A 22,684-nucleotide genomic window follows, 5' to 3' on the forward strand; every position below is an offset into this window, starting at 1 on the left:
TATCTTAGCATCACACGGGATTAGAAAAGAAGCCAAAGTGAAGGTAATGATTTTACCCTTTTAATTTGTACACTCTAGTTTTAACTCTTTGAATCGACTCAATCCTTCTTCCTGTACCCTTCTTACCAGTAAAAGTTGTCTTCAACAATTCTACTTACCTAATGATTGCTAAGGAAATCACTTTTTTCATCTTAAGTTTCTGTGTTTAAAATGTATTTAAAACATACTTGTGTATCTTTCCAATCTATAATCCTTAACCTTGTTAATTAGTGTATTTTTTCCATCTTTTCTATTCCCAATAACACTTTGCAATGAAACTCTTCAGTTGCCCATTTCTGACATTAAGGAACTCAACTGCAATTCTTCAAATAATATTTACTCTAGATTACTCTGTAACCACTTTCCTCAACTTCAACTACTTTTGCACTTCAGTCATAAATACTTACTAATTAATACCTCCCTTGTGTGTTGAAATAATACAAAATTACAATGAATTATTGCATCATAATCCTCTTCCCTAAATTTTTATAAAGCAAACTTTTCAGTTCTAATTTCACCTATTAAAAAAAAACCACCAACAGAACATGATACTTATTCTCTACTGACTAAAATAGCACACATCAAATTTAAACATATTTTATTAATTCGTAAGCTGGACACATGAAAGAGAGATTTAGTACTTATTGTATTTAATAATAATAATAATAAATAGCTATCATATGCAATGAAGCATGCTTACATCCATTAATTTACAATTCACATATATTATTATTATTATCATCATGCCTGAGGCACATATCAAGCAAGAAGGTTAATAATACCTTGTAGTGTATACTTGACTTCCTGTATCTCAAATCTCTCCTATGTTTTCCTGCAAATCTCTAAGAAATTAACACCAATTTGATAATATTACACTTTTGAAAAACATGTCCATGATCCCTTAAAACAGCTGTGATTATGACCATTTTTAACTATGCTTTTTTTTAATTTATGTATGATATTTTGTTTAAATCACCATTTTGCTATCATAATCACTAGGTAAAACTGTCTTGTTGTAGGACGGCATCTAAACCCATAAACGTGCTGATGCATTTCAGAGTAGATACACCAAGAACACACCATTAAGAACAAAAAAAGCATTCAAAGCATGCAATTGTATCTAACTTTACAATGAAATATAATAAATATTTAAAAAAAGTAATTTCATAATTTTTATTAATAACAGACCTGATTTATAATCAATATTGATTGTAGAATGTATTATCATACATAAAAAACAAATACACTTATGAACACATCATACATAAAAGTCAGTTTTAAAAAATCCTCTATATTACACACTTCTAATAAAATTAATAAACAACTCTCAATGTAAGAAACATCACAATTCCTTTATTCATAATCACTCACAAAATTTACTAAGAACTCTGTCACATGCACCTACTTGTAAAAGAAATTACTGTTCTTTCAATGATACATCATCATACAGCCAAGCATACTTTTATGCAGCATGATACTCTCTATACAGTAATAATATGCCACTTACAACAGCTGACAACATAAAATCACAAGCTTATAATAAATTTTCATATTATTTTTTTCACTAAACTGGTCCAGTAGAAGACATAAACAATGCTAAATTCTAATCAATTTTAAGTTATAGCAACAAAGAAATACTAACAGTAATCACAAAGGTTAAAAATAATTTTCTAAGTATTCTCACAATCTGCAGAACAGTACTTAAACACAATAAAATAGATCAGTTCAATTTAAAATCTACATTGACAGCAACAAGGTCACAATTAATAATAATCATTTAATTATAATGATCATTCAAATCAGATAAATTACAGAATAGTTTTTCACTGAGAAAATTTATACATTCAGTTAATTCTGATTTATAAATAAAACACATTCGTTGATGATATTACACAATATTAATAACTGAACTCAAGCTATTAACATAGTTTTCAGCTGCTTCTCTAACGTGATTTACAGATTCTTCTGATCCATGCATTTGTTCAAACTGAAGCCACTTCTTATACAAGGTTTTCATTTTTTTTACTGGCAATTTTTGACTAACTGCTCGCTCCAATACATTCCTGACAAAAGAAAATAAATTTAACATAGTTTTAAGAATTTTAAACACAAACAATATTGTGTAAACAAAAAACATAACTTGAAATTTAAAACATAACTTTGATCATAAATTACAAAAATTAAATAAAAATATGTTTTGATTTTCTCTAAAAGCATTCAACACAATTAAACAATGTATATAATTGTTTTTCCACAACTATTTATCAAATCAGCACACAACTTTACAAGTTTTCTTAAAATTGCTAACTCATCCACAATTGTTTAATTCTTTGCAAACAGCATGTACTGCAAGAGTTAAAAGCTTTATGTAAATGAACACACCCTACAAGAACAAGAAAGATCTATGAAATAAGAGACACATGTAAAAAAAAAAAATACCTCAGCTCACACCTGGAAAATCCAGTAAATAGATTTGATAGTTTAATGTTCAAGACATCTACTTGTTATCTCCATTATCTTCACTTAATGTAAAATTATAAAAATAAATTAAATAATTTTAAACATATAACCACACACAAATTACCAAAATAATATTTCTGTTAATTTACTTTGTAACAATATTGAGAACAAAATTTTAAACAGGATCAAAAGTTACAAAAGGTTTAGAAAACAGTTTTATTTATTTTTGTAACTGTTCCATCATTTTAATCACAATTAAATATAAAACAAAATACATGGGATGGAATTTTGAAACTTTTAAGGCATTTAAACATTTTTGTAGATTCACTCATAGTTTTGTTTATGTTACACACCATAATCAATCTCATTAGAAAAACATAACAATTAAGACATCTTAACATGTTTATTTTTTTATGTTTATTTAAGCCAGAGTATAAAATAATTTTTGTGATAACTAAAACGCAAGCAACACCTCCTTTTCTTGCATCAAGATGATGCTCAACAGCAAAGCAGTGCTTTAAATGTACTTCATATTACACTTTGATGGTCAATAACCATAATAAAATGATCCATAAAAAGCTTACTTGAGTAATAAGTGAAAAATTTAATTGAGCAATATTTCTGAAATAAAAAAGGGATAACTTCTACTAAGACCCTTAGATTTTTCAAAATTAAAAAAAATGCGTATCACAATAAAGACACCAAATAATATTGACTTTTTTTTTTTAATAAAATTTCTGAAGCTTATCAATAATACGGCATAATAAAGTAGTTGTATGGCAATAAATAGATAATGTGTATATGGCAGCAATGGCTAGTACTTGCAACAAAGACAGTGCTGACCAAACAACGCACAACATGACCAACAAAGCACATTATGACCAAACTTGTGGAAAGGATCTATTTTGACTTCTGCTTCCAAAAGAGTTTAAATTATATGATAATTGAAAGTAGATAAATATTTACTCAACTTAAATAATATTTACTTACTAGTCAATTATTCTTTAGAAAGATATTCCTTTAAAATACTCTACTATGTTTTACCTACAGTAAGGACTTAAACAACTGAAAAACGAAAAACAATCAAAATAAGTCATCTTAAACTTATAAATAAATTTATAAGAAATAAAATTAATACCGTGCTAAATCAATTCGACCAGATTTAGTTAACATATCAATATATGTTATCCATGTAGGTGTTCTTCCAGGATAAGTTGTCAAAACATGTTCCATAAGTGTTTGAGCATGTTCTGGAGAACCATGTGTATTTTCCAATAATGCAAAGCGAGTGATATATTGAACATCTGCCAAAATAATAACAATAACTATAATAATTTAAATTTTCAAAATTCAATTATATTTCTAATTATTAATAATTGCTAGAGCAATTAATGATGAAGTTAAGTTAAAACCAAAAAGACTATAAAAAATATTAAATACTAACTTTATGATGCAAGTAATGAATTTTCCAAACAAAACAGAGATCTGATAATGATATACCAATGACATACTTTATATGCTAAAAGCTACACCTTATAAAAAAGACTATTAGGTTTTAATTTAATTATAGGTTCAGTTATAGGCCAAAACCTCTCTTTTATGAAAGAGGGCAGTTCGGAAAGTAACCTCTGTTCAGCACTTGCACAGATAAAAATATTTTATTTTATACAACTTAAAACTATAGCTTTTAACTAGTTTTCAATGTTACCATTTAAATAAAAGCTTTTGTCATAGCATTTTGGTAATTTACAAATACCTTCTTCATAAAATTCATTGTATTTATAAAAGTTTTTATATACCAAAATTTATAAATGGTGCACTATTAATGTGTCATTTCATATTGTAGTGTATTAAGTGTGGCATTAGTACATTATTGCATACCTTATACATTAATGCATCTCCCTCGCAACCATTTTCCTAAATATGCTGTCTTTAACAGACATAATATAGAGTAATAAAATACTTTTTTTTGGGGTCACAATGTTCTTAAATGTATTTATTTCACTTATCAATATGCTAGATTAATTACTTATCAAGATAAAAAATGGATCCTTTTTCCTTTTGCAATGATTCTGATAAGAACATAAAAAGATTTTCATTAGTATAATTTTTTTTATAAATCAAAATAATACATCATATGCTTTTAATAATTTGAAAGCTTTAGAACTATAAATAAGTTTTCTTATTACGATTTAATAACCCAAATAAAGTATGATGATAATAAAATAGCTTTCTTTTACTTGTACATAAATCTTTTACAAATAAATCATAGGGAAACATTTAAATTACAAGATATGGGCAGATGTATAAAACAATAGATTTGTTTCAATATTTTGGTTTAACTGTTTTGTCTGAATTATTAACTTTAATTTCTATGCAGACACACATGCATGCATGCAGGCCCACTGCTTCAAACTTTAAAAATACACATAAATTTTTCAACAATATTTTGATGAAAACTGAGTGAGATACTGAATAATCAAATTTGATGAAATTTATTAATCAAGTTCTAGGTAATGTCTTACATGCTGCCCCACTGCTCCATCAGTTGCACGCAAGTCATCACAGAACAATTAAACAGAACCTACTTAGAGGGAAAAATTGAAAATAGAATTAATTAGTTATAAGAAAACTGGGAAAACTATCAGATAAAACCTACGTTCTTTTTTCATAATACTTTGCAATCCTTTCTGGAAAATAGCACGTGCTTTTTCGATCATTTTTGACATCAACAAACAACGACAACATAACAGCCAACATTCCAAGTTATTTTTAAATTTACGAACCATAAGTGTTGTTAACTGGTCCAATTCCTGAAAAACATCAAAAAATCTATTAATTAATAATCTCAAATTTATTAACAAAAATGCATATAAAATAATGACTCATCATATTTGCAATTCATTTAATACAGTGATAAACTAAAATAACAAAGAAGACAAATATAATCAAAACCAATAATTCTAAATTAATTAGTAAAGCACAACATGGTACCACAATTCAATAATTAGTGTAGTTAACTGATTTTTATACAGTACACACAAATTTAAATTTCAGCTTCAAATATTCACTTTGAGTTAACTGAATCTGTGAAGTAAGATCTAATAAACTGGAGCCTACAAGTGCTAAGAATCTAAATATTGTTATACAATGACATCTTAATAGTAAACAATGTATCTGTTTACATGTTCATATAAATTCATTTATGTGTAAGTATAAATTCATTCATTATATGTATAAGTATATGTATTTGCTTTACAATTTTATTTTGTATATCATATTTACAATTAAATTAAAATAGTACATTTATTACAACAATAGTTGTAAAACATCGTAAAAAATTTAACTTTGCTTTGCTTTTGACTTAAAAGGGAAAAAATAGTATCTACAACAGAAATTACATACTTACATATAAATTATCATTTTTCAGTATTTCTTAACTTTTTTTTAAGGCAGATTTCTTGATATTTACAGAATTCTATTAATTCAGAAACGAGTTTTGTGCTAGAAGTTTCAATGTAATGGTGTAACCACACAGCTTGCAGGATAAATGAAGTATGTATAAGATCAGAAATTATCATATAAGAAGATTACAATTTAAGACATTCATTCTTATCCTACTAAAAAATGAAATTTTATCTTTATTAATTTTTTTGTACTTTCAATGCACAGATGTATACTTTTACAAAAAATACTTAAAAAAAGTATTTACTAATTACTTCAACAATTTTTCTCTCTCTCTTACACACCTAATTGTGTACAAGTTAATTTAATTAGACTACATCTTAAGAATATGGGAGTAAACATTAACCAAAATCACATTCGTGCCCATTTTGTCAGGATGTTAAAACTAATTTCAATAATATTAAAATAATTTTAGTTCAATCAACACTATTATGAACATTGCTAAAGTTACACTGATTTTTACTAAAAATAATTTTCATAATTTACAAAGTATACTCCAAGTCATTTAAAGTCAAGATAAATTCACTTTTAAATCATTAATTTTTAACAATTTTCCATAATATGTTCTTCACAAATTACTGATTCTTTCCTTGGTAAAACATTTTGTCATAAATTGTTTCCACATAATTGTTTTTCTTGAAAAATTGTTATAATAAACTTGAATTATTGTGATAACAATTGAGACCTTCATACTGACATGATGGATAATTTTAACTTTATTTTACTTTTGACGATCAACTGTTATATTTATATTTTTATAAAATTCAAATTAGTATAATTAATGATACGTAAAGTAATAATTATACTGTATAACAGATCATTGTTCCTGAGGATGGATTAATATCTGAAAGTGCTTGAACATTACTATTAAAGATAGTTGGTAAGTGGAAACTATTATATAAATAATTCACTGTTCTTAAATCAACTTTGTGGTAAGGAGTAACATTCATCCCAGTTTGTTACAGTAAACCCCAAGTTAATTACACAATATAGTATGGGAAAAAGCAGTGTGACAGCTCTGATATGTTTTACAAAAATTATCCAAATAAAATATCTTTAAAAGAAAGGCTTTAAAAAATTGAATATTATATTTTGCTCACCAAATGCTTTGCTAAATATGTAAACATTTTTGCACTGTTTGACAACTTCTACAGATATATTCCACATGCACATGTGCACTCACGTACCTGTATAGTTGCATGAATACACACATATATACATATTAGGCAAGGTAAAATATCTTGAAATGAATGCAATGAAATTTAAAAAAAATCATTCTTAATCTCAGTACATAAACTACATACCAAGTTCTTTTTAGAATTACAATATATTTCAGCCATCTTAGATAAAACCAGATATTCATCATTTGTTCTAACTGCTTCTTCCAGTGCTTTCTTCAAGCTTTCCTATACAAAAAAATAATAATTTTATACATAAATATCAGAATTCTTCAACAACTTATATTACACTGCAACTTGTTTGCAAAAATTATTAATTACAATAAAATCTGTCACAGAAACCAGTGTCTCTAAAGCCTATCAATATTTTTGAGAATATAACATAAATTTCCATATTAGCTGCTATATTTTAATTTTATAAGCTAAATACTACCTATTCTGACAATAACCATAAAACATTAATTTTAAGCCTGCCACTAAAAATATTGAATTCAGGAAAATTACAAAAATACATAAAACTAAAATATTGTCTGCATTAAACAAATTATAAAGATGATTAGTAACTAGCCATCTTTTACAGACTGTTGAGATGTTGAAAGAGCTGCAGTACATAACATACAGTTGATTACATGTATAAATCAGGAAACATGTATCTGTTCAACATTTCCTACCAGCTCTGTATTTTATTGTACAGTTACGAATAACAAACCTTATAATCTCTGAACAGAGTAAGCTTTTCAAATACAAATGTTGCAAAAATAAAAACAATTAACCAATTAAAACATGGTAAAATAGATGGGCTGCCTCATTCAATATATTTTTTACCAAAAAATATGATATTTTTCAATCGTGTATGAGCTAAAGAAAACATCAGTTTTTTGACAAGAAAGTAGGCTGCATAAATTGCACTAAAAATAAAGAGTTCCTACATTCCATGTATTAGTCATTTTATTTAGTAGTACATCCTTCTTGAAATAGTTATCACAACAGAGGCCATTTATCAAATAAATGATTGTCTTCATATACAGAGGCATAATTTTACTAATTTGCCATAATAACTGGTACATAATTGTTTATGTTATCTACATGCATATCAGACAAGGTGTAAATTGTTTACTACTCATTTTATAATAAGAATAACAATAAAGATGAACTGGTTGCAATAAATTCGTACTCTGAAAAATACAAAGGCTATTTAAATCCTTGTTATTGATTTGTAGAGTTCACTACAACATTTCATTCTTGCATTGATCCTAACCATATATTACTTTACTTATTTTTATAATTATGTTTATTTCAGTAGAAATAACATATCATTCATTTTTCACTTACAATTAAAATGGCTTTGATGACAAATACTTTGTTCAATTTGCCCTGACTCTTAACACATTCCTTGCAGATTTGTAGCAATGAATGATAGTGACAATGGTGACTAACTAAAAGAATGATTACAGCATAAATTATAAAATAAAATAAATTTTACTGCATTATTTTATTTTTTATTATTCATTTTCCAAAAATGGTTTTAAGACTTAAGTAATCTTCATAAGTTTTAAAATTAACTCATTTTCCTGCCCAAATATCAGATTTTTCCCCATTCCCCAATTTCTGGGTAAATGGTACCTAAAAAATAAAGTCTTAAATACATCTCTGAACGCTCAGATTTGCAGTAAATAAACAATATTACACAGTAGGTGTGAAAAGTTCTGGAACTAAATTTCTGTAATCGATACAAGTAGCTTGCGATACATGTTCCATGTCGCAAGCTTGCGACATGGAACATCCCAACCCTGTAGGGGAAGACACCTGCCTTGTGACACTTCCAGTTGCCACACCAGCCTCACGTTTCTAGCCTGCGACATGGAACACAGAAGCAAGATAAAATTTTGTGTTCGACTTCAAAAATCTTTGTTGAAACTTAGTCTAAGATACATCAAGCATTTGGTGATGAAGCGGCATCTTGTACTACAACATACACATGGTGGAAGCAGTTTAAAGACGGTAGAGAGTTGTTGGATGACAACAAATAAGTGAGAGGCCATCACAACTGTTCATGACAAAAATGCTGTGAAAGTGCTCATGCTCCTGTTCGAACAATCTATCTTACTCTTCGGGCCATAGCAGAAAAGCTAAATATCAATAAAGACGTGGTACGTACAATTCTAACAGAAAAAATGAACCGCTGAAAGGTGTGCTCTCGTTTTGTTCTACACTTCCTAACCGAAGAACAAAAACAAGTGCATCTTTCTTGCGCTCAAGATTTCAGTGAAACTGCTGAAAGCGACCTGAATATTTTGCAAATAATTGTAGCTGGAGATGAAAACTGGTGCTTTGATTTGCAAACAAAGTGTCAATCCACTGCTTGGTTGAGTCCTGGACCACGAAGACTGAGAAAAGTCAGGCAGCAAAAATCAAGACTGAAAACGATGTTGATTGCATTCTTCAACTCAAAGGGCCTGATTCATCATGAGTTTGTCCCAACTGGTCAACTGTGAATTCTAAATTCTATTTGGAAGTAATGAAACATCTGATGCGTTGCTTTAATCAAATCTGGCTTGAGTACTGAGATCCGGGCAGTTGGACTCTCCTGCACAATAATGCCCCGGCACACATGGCAACAGTTTTAAAACATTATTACGCCAAATCAAATCACTGTCTTATCCCACCCGACCTGCCTCTAGCAGACTATTTTCTGTTCCTGAAACTCAAGTTGAAGATGACCGACTGCTTTTTCGATGACATTCCGGCCATCCAAAGGACTTGCACTGAGCAGTTGAAGACAATCCCAGAAAGTGATTTCTCCAGAGCGTTTGATGGCTTCTACTAACACTACAAAACAAGTGTATAACTAGAGAAGGGTTCTATGTGTAGGGCTGATGTGAGTAAATTTTTTATCTTTAAATCTGTATTTTTATTTAAATTAGTTCGGGAACTTTTCAGACATGCTGTATAAGGAAAACTAAAATTCTTATTAAAAATTTTATAACCAATTAACTTAAATTCCGAAATATGTTTTTGTAGTAAATATCTTACTACTAAGTTTTAAATTATATAGAAATTATGCTATAAATTCGACATTTTTTACAAATTTAAGTATGAGTTAAGGTCAATATCTTACTAACTTACATGTTTTAACCCTTTTGCTAGCTAAAAAAAATTAAAATATAGCTATATTTGAAATTTTGCAGGCCTACAAACATACTTATTTTTGTATGATTTTCAAATGTTGCAACATGACAGAGGGAGAAAAAAATATTCAAATAAAAAACAAGGCCAAGAAAGCATTACATGATAAGGTAAAGCACTATTTAGGTTCTGTATAAAGCACTCAGTTAAAAGATTAGTTTTACATAACAATAAAAAACCTACGTATGTACAATTCATGTATTTACCTAGAATTGCTTTACAACAATTTTAATGTTCTATTATTATTTTATTCAAAATGTCAACCTGACCTACGCCTCAATTAATTAGAATTATTGAATATGTACTGTTCTTATTTTATTCTTATCAAATTAAAAAAAAAATACCGTGTTAAATAAAAGAATAAAAACTTACAATAAAAAATAATACTATTGTTTACATTACTATGAGGAATTTTCCATCTATTTAAGATGGAGATAAAGTATACGTTTTGAAATACTTCTATAGTAATTCTAATAGATGTTAACCACATGGAAAGTTAAAAAGTTGTACACACATTTGCAGATAAATTGAATTAATGAACAAATGATGAATGAACCTGATGAATGAATTTCACAAATGTAAATCTGTGTCTTGAAATATAAACTTCCAAAGCAGATTAATGCACAACGTAATATATAACATCAAAAAACCAGTGAAGGCTAAAATATTATCACAGACAAAATTTATATATTTCGACTAAAAATCATTATCAAATTAAACATTAAGAATTAATTTTTATTACATTATCATATACCTCAGTTCCATAGAGATTTTCTAGATTGAGAAGAGCTATCCAAACATTTAATCTCTCTTGTTCTTCTCTATGTCCAATAGTCTTTAATGCCCTGTTAGCCACAGCTTTTGCTTTTTCTATTTCAGTTGCCTGCCAAAAACAATATTTTAATTAGTAATAGCCATTCCATGAGACAAATTATTAAATATATTCACTCATACTAAATAAAATCCACCAAGTTGTATTCAATAAAATAAAATTACCCACAGACCCTACAATTCTCACTGAAAAGAGGTTCTCCAAGGCCAACAGTAAAAAATATAGCTTATCTCAGTAGTCAAGTGGCATAACCAGCATTACCTATGTGTTGCAATACTGAAAATAAAATTTACTTGGAAGAGGAGCTTTTTTTTATCCTTGATGAACAACTCAATAAACTGAAAAATTTCAGATGTTTAATTTATATTTTTCTTCTTTTTACTTTTTTTTATAAAGAGCTCCTAATTTTGCAATTACAACTCCTAAAGAAATGTGACACAGTTTAGTCAATTCATTATGGTTCAGTCTAATATAAATAAAACACAAAAATAAATAAAATATTCAGATTTTTTTTAATTTGAGTATTCATGATATAAAATCAGATGGCAGTTTACAACTTTTTTTCTAGTATATGTTTAAGAAATCCAATATTACAAAATTCCATTGACTGTAGTAAGAGTTAAAAATCCTTAACCCTTTACCCTCCAATTATGAAATCAATAAGTGCCATTGGATCTCCAATTTTTTGATCACTTATTTCCCTGTCAGCTACAATTAAATATATAGCTGTACAGAACTTATATATGTTTATGGTATATGCTTATACCTTATGCCTATGTATATGGTAAAATTGCTTACATCAAAAACCTTCATTTAATCAAAAAATAGAATTAAATGTCAATCACGATAATTTTTTTCAGTCTGATATTTCTTGAAACAATTTTCTGGGTATAAACCCAAATTTCAAGGACACTTTTCACACCAAAATACAGTCTCTTTTCTACCACCTTTGACTGAACAGCTAAAGCACACAGCAAAATCCTTGTGTTTGTTATCAGGCATTTTATTTATAATATGAAGCTTGTCATTCAACCATTCTTTGTCATCTTTGATGAAGGTTGACATCGCTTACGATTTGTGTACCTGACGTTTCTAATCAGACCGGTAACCAACATTCTCAATATTTTTTATGGGTTATTGGTTGTTACCCTTGACTAGTGAGATCCTCATTATACAAAATAAAACTGTTAATAACTGACACCTCTTTCAACCAAAAATAAAATTTCCACCACCATTTTAAACTTTTTGCAGCAAAAAAATAACTCAAAATATAGTGGTCAACTCCACCCATATGTGATACACAGTCTAAAGTTACCTTTGGCTTTTCAATATCTTTATTAGTTTTTTCTTTTACAATGGTAGTACTGGCATTATGAAAAGTACTTAACATTATTAAATACTTCTTCTCTCTCCATGCAAGAACCATTACTTTATCATCCTTACTGTAAGCAACAGATTCATGGACAGCAAGTTTTCCCTTCAGATTCATTTTGTTTACTACTTTAAGCATTTGTTGTCTGCGTGGTTGAACAATGTCAGCTAAACAGACTTTCATTGCTAATAATTTCTGAGTTAAATTTACTGAAGTATAAAATCTGTCTGTGAATAAATGGTAAACAGATTTCTGAATGACATTAGTCATGTTCGTGATCAACTGGAGAAAAATATTCAGTGAATGATCAGGCCTCTTTAACAAATCTGTCAGAGCCATAACACAGAATAACTGAACAAATATAGCCATTTTTTGTATCACAAACATAACACTTTTTTTATGTAACATAGATTTTAAGTCCTCACTTAATAGGTTTATCTTTATTAAACATTTTAAAAAGAACCCTTGAAACTTACAGTATACTCATCTACAGATAAACATTGACTTGGTGAATAATAATCTAAAAATCTAGTTTCTATGTAAGCTAAAACATCTTTTACTTTACTTAACCTTGATCTAACTTGTTTACTTAAACCAAAATTCCCTGCTGAAGTAGGAGGTGACGCATGAAGAGCCCAAAAATTTGGAAAAATCTCATATGGAAAATACATTTGAAAGAAATTCAGATGAGTCAAGCCACTATATCTTCACTTTCATTATAATTGCCCAAAATAGCAATTTGTGGATCACTATCTTCAAAATTATAATCAGGATCTTCATCACTATTATCATTGAACTCATTTTTAATATCAGAATCAGTTAAAAAACTACTACATGCCGACTAACAGAATACATAACCTCACACCGAGAACATAATTAAGTGTAAAATGATATCTACTTTCCATTCTATCAATATTGAAATATCAATATTACATGGGTTTTACGATCTTACAAACAGATGTCAGTTCATTTTTGAATCTCTGTGTATTGCTGTGGTTAGTTTACACATGTGCTACGTGTAAATTTCATTGTTGAGTTATACTCGACAAAGGAGGAGGACAGCGGTACTGGTAAATTATGATGTCGAACTGTATTTGATAAAAGAGTGCAAAAGGTGAAGATCGACCCTATATGGGCAAATTCCTTAGACTGAAGTAAAGCGTTTTCATTTAATCTGATAATCCATAGGACTTTCATAATTTTCAAAATAATGTAAATTTTTATAATCTGATATGTTATCAGATCATATACATGATCTGCAGCAAGATAATCTTGCTTTAAGAATTACTACACTATGATTCTGAATTAGATTTGCCAGGTTTACTAAAACTTAGAATTATAGCTCCAGTGTTCACAAAGGGAATATTTAATGAATTTTTAATCATATAATTTTTAAATTATCAAAATGGGTATTTAAAAACATTATTTACAAAAACTTTCTCTATGAAATGAGAAAAATTTTTTTTATACATTTAATTTTTTGTTACTTTTCTTTGACTGTAATCTTGTTTCTTTACATGTACAATGATCTGATAACAAGTAACATGATTGTGATTTTTCTTTACATGAGGTAATGTTTACAAATATATAATATATAAGAGTTCAAATACTGACCTTCAGTAATGTAAATGACCTTTACTAAGTTAAATTATAAGAGTATTCAAACACAAAATACATAACAGCTACCAAACATATTCATCTCTTTTAATAATATAATATTAATAACAGTAAAAACATACAAAGATAAGAGAAAAAGTAGAATATAGCAGCTGGTAGATACCTAAAAATATTGAAAACATACAATTTACAAAATAAAAATTTTCAAGAAATGTTTAGATAATAATGCTCTAATGCATCATGCAAAAATGAAGAATGAATGAATTATCAGTAAATTAAAATTATCCTTACCTGGAGATGATAAGCCATGTATTTCACCCAGATAAGAGAGTTATTTGGCTGAGCTAAGGTCAAGCGTTCAAAATGATCAGCTGATTGGGGATTAGTTTCAGCTTCCAAAAGTTGTTGTTCTGCTTGTCTTAAGCGTTTCTCTGCTTCTTTGGCAGCAGCTTTCTTTTCTGCAGATGTCTTTGGTCTGTTATGTTTCTCATCATCATCATCATCATCATCATCATTTTCATCTTCGATCTTATTCTCCTTAACAAATAACAAAAAAATTCTTAAATTAAGCAAACAAAAATACTTAAGAAAGATTACATGTCTACAAGCTGGTTTGGACACTGCTGAAAATGTATCATTATAAACCATAAATAAATATTAATCAATTTTAAAATATTAAACAGGCTATTATTATTTTTTATTTTCTAATAATTTTAGAAAAGTTTAATTCTGAATTATTAGAAATTAGGTATTGGAAACTCTTTTCTCACTTCTGTATGTGACATTGGGTTTATCTGTGTCTGAGAAAACAGCGAAAAATTTCTAGAATGTTATTTATTTTGCCTAGGAAAGCAAAAGGTGAAATGACAATGAAAAAACACAAGTACATGAATACACATGCTTTACAGTGGAGGTTGTACTTTTGATGATATTCATAGTGGCAGCCCCTAATAAAAAAAAAAATCTTAAGCATTTGACATAATAGAAAATTATGTTGAGGAAACAGCATCAGAAGTAAAACAGAAGGAATCGGCAATAGTATTTTTGGTAGTGAATTGAATTGAATCATGATTGTGTTAACACACTATTACAAAATACTATTTAGAGATCAGAAAGAAACACAAATGACACTGGTAAGAGAATGTCACTTTTGAGGATCAAAATAAAAATTTTCTTTACCAAGTCATTCAGTAGAATGATGCTGGTGAGAGTTTGTCCAACAGTGGAAACACTGAAGACTTATTTACTTTGACCAATTCGCAAATCGACATTTCAAAATTTAAAAATATAAAAAAAGATAATTTTGATGAAATAAAGCTACATATCATCGCAGAAATAAATGTTCTTAATGAATATAGGTTTTTTTTCAATAAATATGTGATAATCTTCGTAATTTCACGTTTTTTAATTTGAAAATGTGAAATTTTTGTTCTTCTAACCCTGATTTTTTTTCTCTTGACCTGTTTATGAATCGCACAGCTAGATAGCAGTACTTGATAGTACTAGGTAGTGTATAAAAATTTGATAATGTATACTTGAAATAATAAAATTTAAAAGAAAATATACTACAGCTTGTTTTAATAGTAAATACTCGATGTAAATGAAAGTAATGAAGATGAAACAATTTTTCAAGTCCCATTACTTCATTAAAAAAAATAAATAAATGTATTATTTTACAAGCGATTATACTAATTTTATTAAAAAAGTAATAAATAAAACAGAAATAAATTGGTAGAATTTTTATTCTACAATTAGAACTATTTGATAGTGCTGGGGTTGTGATATTTTGAAAAATTGTATTTATGGTCCAATTTGCCTCATGTTCAGAATATATGTTATTACGTGAAATGAAATATTTCTGCATAAAATGAACCCACTAGGTGGTGCTGGGGTTGTGATATTTTGGAAAATTATATTTATGGTCTGATTTAGCTCATATAAAGAAAAGATATTAAATAAATAAAAAAAAGGCATACCGAAAAGAAATAACTGAATCAGAATCTTTATTAAGCACTTTCAAAATCCAACAAAAAATAGAGTCACATGATTGTGATAAAGATCTGTCCAAAATGAATGATTTAAATTCAATAAATCATTGTGAAAAATTTTCATGTTCCACAGAATCTATTAGATCACCACTAAAAGACTTTAATAGTCGAAAGACAGAAAATAAATGTTTATCAAATTTCTTGGATGACTGTAAAACTGTAAAAATCAAGAGCAAAGAACCACTGGAAGCTAAAAAGCTCCAAAACTATTGAACTAGATCAATACAAAATTATGTAACTTTTCTCTTATCAGCATTCGTGGCTTTATACAAAAAATTGAAAGACCTACCAATTCATTTATGTATATCTTATGAAAAATTATGCTTTAAAAAAAATATTCATGACATCTATAAACTTAGAAAATCTAAAGATACAAAATTATGGTTAGATTTTATGAAGCATTTAACATGCAAAAAGGATAATGTTTCTGACAGTGTAAAAAAATTGACAGCTGATGAAAATGCAAGTGTACATCTAAATGAAAATCTACACATAGACCCAAACTATATTTGTGACTGTTTAAATAAGTTCTGCAAAAATGAAGTACCTTCAACATGCATACTAAATAACCTTACTGTAAAACCCGTACCAGAAGAATTATCAACTTTTTTATCAGACAACATTAACGATCTTTGGAAAAAATTGAATTTGGATAACTCTGTATATAATATTGATGAAGAGAAAGATGTTAATGAAAATGTTATTGGTGGTAATGGAAAAGAAAATGATGACAAGAAAGAAACTAATGAAATTTGTGATAATATTCCAAAAAAGGCTATGTTAACACAAATCTCCGATACAGATGAATATTTTGATCAATATAAATTTATTGATGAAAAGTAAGTCAATGAAAAGAAAGTATGATACTGCAAGAAACTTAACAATTTGTCAAAATACACAATGTTCCAATAGACAACCGAACAAAATCATTAGATTTATTATGTTTCCCAGACTTACATCCATATGGAGATGGTGGTCAATACACCAATCGAATTACTCGGTTAAGTAATTTGGAATTATAAAGTGTAAATTATTGTCAAGCATCCACAATTTTGACTAAATATACAGTATTTGCTTTACATCCTTAATGATAACAACACTTGCCAATTAAAATCTGGAATTTATCATAGAATGAATGTTACAAATCCTGGAGAAAAATACACTGCAGCATCTTCCTTGAAATTATTCTCTGAAGAACAATTAGAGAGTAATTTAAATACTGTTTTTCTACGTTACATAATACTGAAAAATACCTATAAGTAATCTTTTTTGCATGATCGATAATTATGGCCCTGCAACAAGTTTTTGACTTGTAACCATTGTCACAGTTTTTCACTTTTATAACCATTGTGTTGGACTTGCAACAAGTCCAACACAATGGTTATGGCATGAATTGATAAATTACATTCATGAAGTTAATAAGCCTCACATGGATAAAATGTCAGATGCACATATAAATGCAGCTGATCCAGTATCACTTTCAAGATTTATTGATATCCAATTTCATGCTATGCTGGACTTCAATTGTTCGGAAGATAATCTTTTAAGAAAAATCATGCACTACTTTTGGCGGCGGGAATATCAAAGTAGAGGAACACAACATTTTCACTTATTGTTGTGGGTGGAAAATGCTCCTATCATAGGAGAATCTATGAATACAGAAGTTGCTGAATTTATACAGAAATATATTACATGCAATATTCTAGATAAATCACTTTCACCAACTTTATATTGATGTGTTAATATTCATCAAAGACATAATCACAATTCTTATTGCCAACGTAATAAAAAATGGACAAGACATTTCATCAAGGTTTGCAGATTTGGTTTTCCATGACCTCAGACTGATACTCTTGTTTTGAGGGAAGTTGTATCTTTCACTGCGGGCAGGAAAACCTTGAACAAGTAGATTATATGATTTACCAAGAAATGAAAGTGAAGAATACATTAATGATTATAATCCATCAATATTAGTTACTTGGGAAGGAAATATGGATATTCTATTTTGTGGTGATAAAACTAACCAAAATCATCAACAAATACATTACAAAATATGAAACAAAAGGAGAGAACAGCAATATTGCCCAAGATCATTTTGACAATGTTAAAAATTCAACTTTATTGTGAAGTCAGCTATGGAATTTCGCTCTTAGAGCATTAAGCAATAGAGAATGTGGAGCTTTAGAAGCATCTGATAGTCTGATAGGAAATTTGCTTTACGGTACAGACCCTAAGACTACTGTCAAATGGGTTAATATAAACGAAGATCGGGCCAAGATATTGATACCTAAGAAACAAATTGGATTGTTAGATAAAGATTCTAACAATATTTTCTATTCCAATATGATAAAAAACTATTATCCTATGAGACCAAAAGAACTAGATGACTACTATTTGTATGATTTTGTTAAATGGTTCGATTATATAACTGACAGACTCATGGATAGCAATAATGTTACATGCTACCTAATGGAAAATTTACCAAGAAATGTTTAAATCCATGTCTTGTAAATCATTAAAGATACAATTATAGATCTTCAACTTTAAAAATACTATTACAGTTTACTGTTATTCAAATCCTGGAGAAAGTCAGAAACTTTGAAAGATGGATGTAGCACTGCAGCACATATGCAGTGTCATTCCAGAGTCTACAACATAGTTTACCAAAAACAATGGCATACCATGAAAGACTAGTGGAAATTCAAAAGGCGTTTGAGCATATTGAGGAAGTGATTAAAAATAAAATAGAAGAGTACAAAAAAAGACTCAGAAATAATCGATGAATCATTAGAATTGAGGCTGATGAAGCAATGAAAGATTACAGAGAAACTGAAAACTTGGAAGATTTTGAGATGGACACTATTCTTGTGCAATTAAATGAAGATCAGAAACGTATATTTGATGCAGTTAACAAAATGCATAGAAAATGATAATGATCAGATTTTAAGACTTTTCATTAATGCTGAAGGAAGGACCGGTAAAAGTTTTCTTATTCACGTAACTAGGTATTGGGTTAAACAATTGAATAAAAGTGTTGCTATAACTAGTATTGCTGCGCACAACATCAAAGGACTAACAATCCACTGATTTTTTCAACTGCCTATAGAACATGATGCTACTCCAAAATATAGACAATTGTCAGAAATCAATTCGAGAAAACTTGAAAAACATGCCTTTAGTCATTATTGATGAAATTTCAATGATATCGAACATAACATTCATGTATATAAATCTTAAATTATGTGAAATATTTGACACTTCTGATGAACAAGATGGTTGGTTTGGAGAATGACACATTTTGTATTTGGAGATTTGTTGCAACTTCAACTGATGCATGACAATCCAACTTACATCAGATGAAACCAACAAATACTTAGGACCATTTGGTGCCTTTGATTTATGGAAAAATCTTTTCCATTAAGATGAATTGACTTATGAATATGTGACAAAAAACGATTTAGAATTTTCAAAAATGCTATCTTGAATTAAAATCAGTTACATGAACAATGACGATCTAAAACAACTTAATTCTAGAAAATTTGTTTTTAAATATACTGACTACTATAACAATTTGCTCGAATTGTGCAATTACATCGATAAACTACCAAGAGAGATGTTATGTCTATTATCAACTCGTTACATATGTGAAACATTAAATAATGAAATGTTAAGCATCTCTTGTGAAGAAATTAAATTAGTTTCTTATGATTCATTAGACTGTGCAGCCTATTTGAGAAAAAAAATCAATAAAGCTTTAAAATTAGATGATGAAAACTGTTCTAAGACTGGAGGTCTTCCTAAGGTCATTACTATAAAACTTGGTGCTAAAGTCATGTTGACTAGAAATATCTATGTATCTCAAGGATTGATTAATGGTACCGTAGGTATTGTAAAAAATACAAAAAGAAACGTTGATGATTAAAATGATGTTCAAAAGTAACGATTACTTTATCTTCTGAGGAAGAACGCACAATTGAAAGAATAAGTGCTAAATTTGAATTGATGGACAAAGTTTTTGTCATGTGGAAACAATTTCCTATATGTTTAAGCTATGCAATCACTGTACATAAATCACAAGGAATGAATATAAAAAAATTACTTTGTTGATGCTGGTAATAATGCTTTTACAAATGGTCAAGCATACATTGCTTTTTCAAGAACGTCTATTGAGGGATTGCATTTGATCAACTTTGATCCATCTACAATCAAGGCCAGTTCTGAAGCAATACATGAATACAATATATTAAAAAGTAAACATAGGCCTGATCTTCTAATTCTTGAAGAGGGAAAAGTAAATTAAAAAAAAAATCAAGGATGATTTTTTGGTTACGCCTAAACATATCAATAACGCCTAAACACATGCCAAGAATCGAATGATGCAAGTGATATATACCATGCCAAAGATAGAGAATTGCAAGGATTATCTAACGGTGATTCAGTTTCCTGTTATGCTAATTCAATTAATCAATGTTTATTTAATTGTGCATCATTGAAGAATGAGATCTTTAAATTACTGAAAAATCATATATTATATACGTCACTTAAAAATTATACAAATAAAGCAAACATAGACATGATAGAAATAAGAAAATTTGTACATGAGAATTTCAATATTCAACGACAAGATGCTGTTGAATTTTTCGCATATTTAATTGACAAAGCTGAACCTTTCAAGAACATTATAGAACACACTATCCGATACACGATTGTTTGTGCAACTGATAAATGTAAGTATGCTTCAGAGCATAAAGAAAATAATTTAGTTTTACACATAAATATTAAAATGGATAGTTTAAAGAAAATAACAGTATAGGTCTCCAAGATTTAATTCACAATTTTAGTGAAAAAACTCATGTTGAATATAGATGTGCTGAATGTGGAAACACAGATTTCATACATAGAATGGATCATTCTTTAGAAAAACTGTTGATCACCCAAATAAAATTATTCAAAAATGATGGCGTATGTTTACGCAAAATAACTGAGACTAAAGGAATAAAAAAAGCATCTAATGATGCCTGCAAACTATTCGGGAAAAAATATAAAGTTATGAGTGCAATATTTAATCACGGGCAGTCAATGAAAGGACATTATACTAGCATGATCAAAATTGGGAAAAATTGGATTGAAGCTAATGATTTATTAATAACAAAAAAAGTTGGCCATGAAATTCAAAAAATGTTCATGTTTTAGTTTCAGAACAATTTGATTTTTTATTAGATATGTGAATACATAGACGAAACGTTATTAGCAAACACACGACATATTATTATAAATTTAAGATTTATTTTTTATAAATATAAATATAAATATAAAAATAAAAACAGTTTCAATTTAACGAATGAACAGAAAACAAAAAACAGATATCAAAACTCCTAAAACAATAAAATTTGTTTTAAATTTCGGCGAGAGTTTGCCATCAATTGAAAACTTTAAAAATCAAAAACCAAATTCAACAATTTATTTATATATAGTTTCCTCAAAATGACATTATCCTAATTAAAAATTACAGGTAAGTATGAAAGGCGAGATAATAATTGTTAAATATTTTTCCTATTTCATTTTCTCAAACACAAAAATATACATCGTTAAATATTTTCTTCCTGCTCTACTAATATTGTAAATAAATGATAGAACTTTTTAATATAAAACAAATAAAAAATCATCAAGAAATAATTGGAGATAGACAATTTTTTTATATACTTGTATATATATTTAATAACACAAATCATAAAATAAAAAAATTCACAAATTTTCTATGTTGACTGAAAATGGAAAAAGTTTTACTGGCCTTATTTCATATTTTAAACAACTTCATAAATGCTAATAATTCATGATCCATAAGTTAATGTTCTACTTCTTAACTTGCTTCTGAAAGAGGATAATTCACAATGCAAATCATGTGAGTGATCATTCTCTAGTTCTAAATTCTAATTAGCCATTAATAAGAACTTCTATGGTATAAAATAATTTGATGCAATTTGGGAATATCATGCAAAATAATGTGAATCTTATTTTATACTTTATTCAAATTTTTCTTGAAAATATACTTAATTTTTTTATCTTTGAATTTTTGACAACGTTTAAAGTTAATGAAAAAAAACTTTTGATGAATTATTTTTAATTCATGACAATATCAAATGATTCAATCATTGAAAATAACTGATTAATTAACTGAAAAAATATTAACGGTTCATAATTTTCTTTATTTCAAAAATTAATTCAATTTAGAAAAAATGTTGTATAATTTCAAAATAGCAAAACAAAACGTAAATTTCATTCACAAAACTGAAATATGTTTTAATAATTTTTTTACTCAATAAGTTAATTTTTTACAAGCTAATAAATGCACAATTAGAGGCACTGATAGTAGTGATACATTATAGTGAAGGTGACATTAAAAATGATTTAGTCACTTTGAATTTTTAAAATATCATGGAAACATTTTATTAAAGGTAAAATTACATATGATTAATATTGTGTGATT

General features: G+C 28.1%; 1 protein-coding gene across 3 annotated transcripts in view; it reads right to left on the reverse strand.

The window, feature by feature from the left end:
• Positions 1-1,187: 1,187 nt before the first annotated feature.
• Rrp5 (Ribosomal RNA Processing 5) overlaps positions 1,188-22,684 on the reverse strand; it is a 106,469-nt gene continuing 84,972 nt past the window's right edge. For 2 of the 3 annotated variants that reach the window (XM_075365660.1, XM_075365642.1), the window contains 6 exons: positions 14,441-14,686; positions 11,083-11,211; positions 7,269-7,370; positions 5,159-5,312; positions 3,638-3,803; positions 1,188-2,102 (listed from right to left, as the gene is read on the reverse strand). In XM_075365660.1, coding sequence (XP_075221775.1) covers positions 1,928-2,102; positions 3,638-3,803; positions 5,159-5,312; positions 7,269-7,370; positions 11,083-11,211; positions 14,441-14,686 — 972 coding nt within the window. In that variant the 3' untranslated portion in view covers positions 1,188-1,927. The remainder of the gene's footprint in view (positions 2,103-3,637; positions 3,804-5,158; positions 5,313-7,268; positions 7,371-11,082; positions 11,212-14,440; positions 14,687-22,684) is intronic. The other variant, XM_075365649.1, reaches the window with a different exon arrangement.

The sequence above is a fragment of the Lycorma delicatula genome, chromosome 1 (genome assembly GCF_047948215.1).
Source record: "Lycorma delicatula isolate Av1 chromosome 1, ASM4794821v1, whole genome shotgun sequence".
NCBI lineage: Eukaryota > Metazoa > Arthropoda > Insecta > Hemiptera > Fulgoridae > Lycorma > Lycorma delicatula.